This window comes from Pogonomyrmex barbatus, unplaced genomic scaffold (assembly GCF_055798465.1).
Source record: "Pogonomyrmex barbatus isolate J1 unplaced genomic scaffold, ASM5579846v1 scaffold16, whole genome shotgun sequence".
In the NCBI taxonomy this organism is placed as follows: Eukaryota; Metazoa; Arthropoda; class Insecta; order Hymenoptera; family Formicidae; genus Pogonomyrmex; species Pogonomyrmex barbatus.
The window spans coordinates 6,370,957-6,378,927 of NW_028297112.1; the positions used below are offsets into that span (position 1 = coordinate 6,370,957).

At 39.4% G+C, this 7,971-nt stretch overlaps 1 protein-coding gene across 1 annotated transcript; it reads right to left on the minus strand.

Annotated features, from left to right (window-relative positions):
- Positions 1-4,182: 4,182 nt before the first annotated feature.
- On the minus strand, positions 4,183-7,705 carry LOC148937160 (uncharacterized). Its single transcript, XM_089074143.1, has 2 exons — positions 6,215-7,705; positions 4,183-5,790 (listed from the first exon to the last, which is right to left on the minus strand). The coding sequence occupies exons 1-2, from the start codon at positions 7,484-7,486 to the stop codon at positions 4,183-4,185; spliced, it is 2,880 nt and encodes a 959-aa protein (XP_088930269.1). The 5' UTR covers positions 7,487-7,705.
- Between the last annotated feature and the right edge of the window lie 266 nt (positions 7,706-7,971).

Here is a 7,971-nt window from a genome sequence, read left to right on the forward strand (position 1 = left end):
CCTATCAGCGCGGTCATGGGATCGGTAGTTTCCTCGGAGGATTATTTAGAAGAGTACTTCCTTATCTAAGCAGGGGAATGCGCGCAGTTGGGAAAGAAGCTTTACGCGCCGGAATTGGCGTGATAGAGGATGTTGAAAACAACACTCCGTTCAGGGAAGCAGTCAAAACGCGGCTCAAGGAATCGGGCGGAAATCTTAAGAGAAAAGCCAAAGAAAATATAAGTAACTTGATGAAGGGCTCGGGATATAAAACATCCACGAAAATACGACCGGGTCAGTTTTCCTTCGGAGGGCACGACGCACGCACCGCTAAATCCGGGAGAAGCGCGGTTCGTAAACGCAGACAAGCCGGTAAAAAAAAGAAATCATCGAAAATTGGCGTGAAAAAAACGATTAAAAAAAAATCATCGAAGAGGAAAGCGGGCAAAATTAAAAAGGCAACGAAGCATCGACGAAATAGCGGGAAAAAGCGCACCGTATCCGATATATTCGCTTAACCGAGGCGCTTTGTAAATTTGTGAGATATGTCCTTTCTTCATACGCACTCGAGCGAGTGTTTAAAGAGCGAGCTCGATCTTTTCAGTTTACTTCCTACTCAAACCAGTATCGAGAATTCGCAATGGGTTTATTACAACCGGTGACCTCGCTCGCGGACGACGCGCCTATAGAATTCGTCGTACCCGGACACGGAGAAGATTATCTAGATCTCACGCATACCATGCTAAGCCTTCGCGTGCGAGTGGAAAGTTTACCCGGTCCTGGAACATCGACAGCGGGAGGAAGAGGAGTGGGAGGAGGAGGAGGAGCAGGCGGAAACAAAGTAGGCCCTGTGAATCATCTACTACATTCGATGTTCAACCAGATCGACGTGTACTTCAATCAAAAACTCGTATCACCCACAAACAACGCCTACGCGTACCGCGCGTACATCGAAGCATTGTTAAATTATTCTTCACCGGCAAAAACTTCCCATCTGACTTCCTGTCTATGGGACACGGACGAACCCGGTTATATGGACGCGCTATTAGAATCGGACAACCCCAATCAAGCTCTCGTGAGACGCTCCCGATACATCCAAGGAGAACGTTCGGTAGATCTAATAGGTCATCTTCATTGCGACGTCTTTAATCAGGATAAATTTTTAATTAACGGAGTGGAGGTTAGAATGAGACTCGTTCGCTCGAGAGATGCGTTTTGCCTCATGGAAAGCAACTCAACGTCGAAAATACGCATTCTAGATGCTAGTTTACTCATAAGAAGAGCAAAAATAAGCCCCGCAGTGTTACTCGAACATGCGCGAATGCTGAGTAAAACAACCGCCAAGTATCCTCTGACGCGAGTCGAGGTTAAAACATTCACGATTCACGCCGGAGTGGTAGGAGAATCGATTGATAACGCGATACTCGGGCAACTTCCGAAACGAGTAATAATCGGATTCGTCGATAACAAAGCGTTTAACGGCGACAGAAAGTTAAATCCATTTAATTTCAAAAATTACGGCATAAATTTCTTCTCGCTATATGCCGATGGCGTGCAAATTCCGAGTAGACCGCTGCAACCGAATTTCTCAAAAGACCATCCGCTCTATGTCGAGGCTTATAACACCCTCTTCTCAGGAACAGGCATCCATTTTCTAAACGAGGGGAATTCTATAAGCAGAGAAGATTATGCCAAAGGTTTCACGCTTTTCGCTTTCGATCTCACTCCCGATCTATCGGCAAATTGCGCTGGACATTGGAATCTTGTCAGACATGGAAGTTTACGATTAGAGGTGCGATTTGAAAAAGCTATTACCTCAACGATTAATTGTATAGTTTACGCAGAATTCGATAACGTGTTAGAGATCGATTCCTCGCGTCAAATTATCGTTGATTTTAGCGGATGAGACATACTCGAATTTCCCCCTCCCACCGTTATCTATTTTTCATTTCTATTTCTTCGAAAGCTTGACAAAAAGTAGCCGCAGTTTTGCTTTAGACGCGAACGTCGTCGCTTCGTGCAAAATAAATTGAAAGTATATTCTACGCATCATGGATATAGTTATCGATATACAAGGTTTCCGCGACGCTGAGGGAAAGTTTATGCCGAAGGAAGTAGCGGTTGTTGCCATTAACGAAGCATTCATAAGTCACTGTATTATGATGCCTCCATATCCATTTGTCGAATTACCCGAAAAATACAGACGAGAAAACAACTGGCTCTCTCGAAACTTCCATGGGATCGAGTGGTTTGACGGAACAGTCAATTCCAAACATTTCATGGCGGAACTATGTGAAATTGCACGACAAGCGCGTTACATATACCAGAGGTCGAGAGAAGATACATTATTTGGAAAATACACTCGCAAGAAACGTATATAATCTAGAAGGAATCTCTCCTGCTTTAAAAAATCTGTCGGAAGGCGAAGAGCATGAATTGCGCTGCGGTCATCACGGGTTTCAGCGAAATTCCAACAAATTTCATTGCGCGTTACGCAATGCGTGCAAATTGAGATACTGGATGCAATCTCAAGAAGGGAACTGCTACATAAGCAGCGCTAATTCTTTTACCATTGAAAGTTCCGATGACAGTGATACAGAAAGCGAGGTTTTTACAATAAAACGAAATTTTCCGAATCTCGTCACGTGGAGAAATAAGAGATTAGAAAAAGAACAGGCGAAGTGCGAACAAATAAAAGCCGAGAAAGAAGATTTATCGAAACTCAAGTGTGAAAAAAAGGAAACTTCTACCCTACAATCCTCGCAAGAGGATAAAAATATAACGACACCGACGAGCCAAAAAACAAGTCAAACATCATTCCACACCGCGGAAGATGAATTCGCCCGAAATCTTACGAGCGTTGCATCATCTCAGTATCGAACATGCGGGTGTGTATCCTGCCGACAGAATCCCGAGGGTGTGGACGAAGTCGACGGCCATCGTCGCGAACACTGATAATCACGATCGTCCTGGACAACACTGGGTTGCTTTCTACCTAGACAAGCACGGAGAAGGCACGTATTTCGATAGCTACGGACTACCACCCCTGGATTCCAGATTCAATCTACGACTTCGACGAAACTCTACTACACATAAATGGAACATCACGCGATTACAGGGCACATTTTCTCAGACCTGTGGACAATATTGCTGCGTATTTCTTTATTATTTGTCTCGCGGTTATAAGCTTAAACAATTTTTCAAAATATTCAGCGAAGATTACGAAGATAATGATAAACTAATCGTACAATTATTTCGTAAAATCTTTCTTCATGGAAAAAAGAAATGTGAAAAATCTCATGTAACGTGCTGTCATATACAAACTTGTACTTTTAAGAACAATTAAACATTAAAGAAACACTATTATGGTATAATTTGTATAATGATATAACAATAAATCTAATTTTTGTAACATAAATTCTTTGTCCATTTTACTTCCTTTCCCACCGATTTAAAATCAATTTTACCCACATAATTCCAAGCTAGAAATATCTAATCTTTTTAAATATTTTTCGTTTGTGTACCATAGAATTAAGGAACATAACCTCGCCAGTGTATAACTCCAAATGTTAGAAAATTCTAGAGTTTACATCTAGAAAATTTATTCAATCCGCGTGTTTGTCTTAGAATAAAAGCTTCGTATAACTCCGAATTCGATGTCATCGACGTCAGAAATATATGGTGCGAACCTGTCCGTTCTCGTTTTCCTCCAGCCAAATACCGTACGAGCTGGTAAATATTAGTTATTACACACCGAAAATCGCATGTCTTCAAAAACCTATATCCATTCGTAATCTATATTGCCCCCATACAAAAAATTCACCGCCTATGAGACGCCTAGAAATCTTCCGCCCTAAGAAAACGTGATTCTTCATATCCCGTATACAACCAATAAAATTCCAGAAAAAATCGGTTTTCTTCTCTTCGCTCCATCCCACGCGAACAAAAAATCGCATTCCATTCTCGACAAGTATATTCCTCTTACAGACATATTTCTTTTCGCAGTCGCCATTTTGTTTTCGGACTCCGATCTGTCCCAGGCACTTTCTCACCCTTCCCCTACCTCGTCTAGCATTTCGACAACCAATCGCACACATGGGGCACTATGGGTAGAGCCAATCACGCGCCTGGCAGCTACGGAGCCAACCAATCAGAACGCTCCCACTAATTACCTAATTATCATCTCCGATCCCCACGGACCAATCAGAACGCTCCATTTCCACGCGACTGCCAATTTTCGGCCACGCCCCTGGCGCCAGAGGAAAGGTGGTGGAGGTTTGTTTTGACGCGCCATAGTGCCCCACTTACTACTGACCATTTATTATTAAATCGCACCTGCTGTGTTCTATTCATTAGATATGAGTTTAACCATTCAAGGACTTTTCCTCTGATTCCATATTGATATAATTTCCCTAATAATCTTTCCCTATCTATCGTTTCAAACGCTCGCTTCAGATCCATGAAAATTACCCCTACCATTCTCCTTTCACCGACTATCAGTTTCCATTCGTCAATAATAGTCTGAATCGCTGTTTCACATGAATAGTGTTTTCTAAAGCCCGATTGATGTTCAGTTATAATCCTATTATTTTCCAAATACCTTTCAATTTGCTCTTTTACTACCAATTCTAACACTTTCTCAAATATAGGTAACACATTAATAGGCCTAAAATCACTCGCCTTCTTGGCTTTATCTACTTTTGGAATCGGTATTATTGTGGACGTTTTCCAACTTTCTGGACAGCAACCATCTCTCAGGGAGTTATTTATTATATCAACAAATTCCTCTTTTATTACGCAAAACGTTGGTTTTAATATATTACTAGTTATTCCCTCTTCCGTGCCTTTTTTATTTGGCAGTCCTTTAATAATTTTCTCTAAATGCTCTACCGTGATTCCCTCAAAATTTTCCATAGTTACCATATTTTCTATAGCATAGATAATTCTTTTACCTGCGCCTGTAGACTGATCCTCTATTATAGATTTTATTATACTATTAATACTCTGTATATAATATAAGTTAAATTTATCCGCTATATTGCACTCTATTGTATTATAATCTATGTTATCTAATATTTCAAAATCTATACCTTTTATTTCTTTATCACATACTGGCTCGCCTCTAATAATTTCTTTTAAAGTTTTCCACATAGTCGAAGGATTATCCTTATTAAAATCTATCATATTTTCATAATATTCTTTCTTTTTCGACCTGATTAGTTTTACTACTGCATTCCTATTAACTTTAAATTGCAACCAGCTTTGTTCTGTATCGTACACTGCTTGTCTAAATGCCTCCCTTTTATCCGCAGCCTCTCTTATTACATCTGAGAACCATTTTTTCCCTTCCCATACTTTCGGAATTCTAATTTTCCTCTTCGGTGCCATTACATCTAACGCATTTACTATACTATTAACAAATTTTTCTGCTCTCTCACTCACACCCATACATACACACTGCCATCTCTGGCTTTCCTGTAATTTATTTTTTACTAACATAACAAATTCACCTTCATCAAACTCTTTGTAATTCCTAGCGCTAAACTCTCTAAATTTACTTTCAATTTTATTCACACTCACCTCAACTTCCAGCCACGCGTGGTCCGTAATTTTGGGTTCATGAATTACTTGCACTTTTTTATTACTATTAGCAAAGATTAGATCTATAATTGTTTGACTATCTTTCGTGATTCTCGTCGGTTCGTTAACATACTGTTTCATACCCAAGCTTAACATTGCCGTTTGCAATTTCTTCGCATAAAACGAGTCCATCATAAGATCTATATTAAAATCTCCTATTACCATGCATTCACCTTTTATTACTAATTCCTCTACTATATCCTCGAAAAATCTCATGAAATCCCCGTGCGATGCGCTTGGTGAGTGATATATTACCATTATCACTCCTTTATATAATTTATCTTTCACTTCTACCGCGACACACCAACAATTCGATTCTAATTTTTGTACTAACACTGTTTCGTAAATAATATCATTCCTTACATATAGAACAACGCCTCCTGTATTTCTATTCAGCATTACATCTAGTCATATTATAACCAGAAACGTTCACTTCACTGTCTTCAATATCCTCGGTCAATCTGGTCTCCGATAATGCTAAGAACGCAGGATTTATTTTCTTCATAATCTGATGTTGAATCTCATCCTTATGCGCTATCAAACTTTGCGCATTTGTATACAGTATAATTTCTTCTTTCTTCTGTAGTTGCTACTTCTCCTCCCAGCCTGCTCTCCTCTTCTCTTCCTGTAACGCCCTCTTAAAAGTCGGACATTCTCGGCTGATAGCTTCATGATCATCATTTATCTTCAAATTGTATGTTCGATTTTTGAACATACAGTTCACACATTTCTTCTCTGTCGCTGTACAGACACGCGAGCTATGATTCCCCGCGCATTTGCAGCATGTTTCTTCTCTCTTACAATTTTCGGCAATATGAAAATATCCCCAGCACTTAAAACACCTTTTGACACTGATGTGATTAAATGCAGGACACTTCTTCCATCTTACATTTAGTTTTGTTTTCTGCAATATCATCTCGTGTGTCTCTTCATCTACTTCCATTATTATTGATCCTTCTTCATTTCCTCTTCTTTGATCGTTATTCTTTACTTTGACCATTCTCTTCACAATTCGCATATTTACTGTATCTATTTTATTCTGCTTCTTTATCGTATTTATAAGCTCATTATCATCTAAGTTCATCTCTTCTAAATTTATATTAATAATTTTTATTTTTGGTTTCGATTTAGACTCCGTCACTTTGTAATTCTCTCCCAGTTTAGCTTGAACTATCTCTTTCAACTTTTTTACCTCCTCTCCAGTTTCACATCCCATGATTACTACTCCTTTGCTTCCTTTTTTTAATTTTGTTACTCCCATTGCCACATTCTTTATATCTACCTTCTCTTTTATCACTTTTTTCGTGTTTTCACTTTCCTGTTGCAATTTCGGTTTAACAATTATAAGACTCTCTTTCTTCTTTTCTTTAACCGCTTCACTGTAGCTTCTTTGCGTTCCTCCCTTCGATCCATACTCTATTCCCTGTATTATTTTCTTCAAGTTTTCCATCTCTTGTTTAACACTTCCTAATTCTTCTTGAACTACTTCTTTAATCATTATTTTAATTTCATTTTTACGCATCGCTTCATCTTTTATTTCTTTCACAGTTCTTATAATCCAGTCTATTTTTATATCAATGCTTGACCCTTTATTTCCACTGCTCGATGTTATGAACACTCCTGTAGATCCTGTAGATCCTGTAGATGATGTCCTATCTCTCCCTGCCGGAGCTTTCTCACTATCAGTTAAAAATTCCTCAAATGGACCTTTACACGGCACGTACTTTTGATTTCTGTCGATAATTTTATGCTTATTTATACATCCTGGATGATAAAAAAGCTTTGGGCAATTTTTACATTTAACGACTCTGCTCTTAATTGCCTTCCTACATGCCGAGCATCGATACTCTGCATATTCGTCGTCCATGCTGATAATTACCGGCCAAAACCGCTAGTATCAGCATAAGCGATCAGTCACCTGTGACCCACTTTCACACGTCAGCACTATTGTGTCCACGTATAATGTCTACTGTCTTGTGAGACTTCAATGTCTCAAATAATAAATTCACTGCTCACATCCACAGATCGCCGTATCCCGGCTAGATAACTTTCATATCCATCCTCGATCTACGGCGACATAACTCGAAATACTTATTTTCCCACTATTTACGCACGAAAATTCACTATTTTGACGGAGCGATGTGACACACGTCTTCACATCGAGAGAGAGAGAGAGAGAGAGAGAGAGAGAGAGAGAAAGAGAGAGAGAGAGAGAGAGTTTGACAGAGATAAAAGAATTGAGGAATCATAGTAGGACAACTTCATCGAATCAACTGGCGGTTTGCCAATTTGGAATGTGGGGGGTGATTTAAAGAAATAATGGGTTAAGATTGTTGTCTATTCGAATCAAAC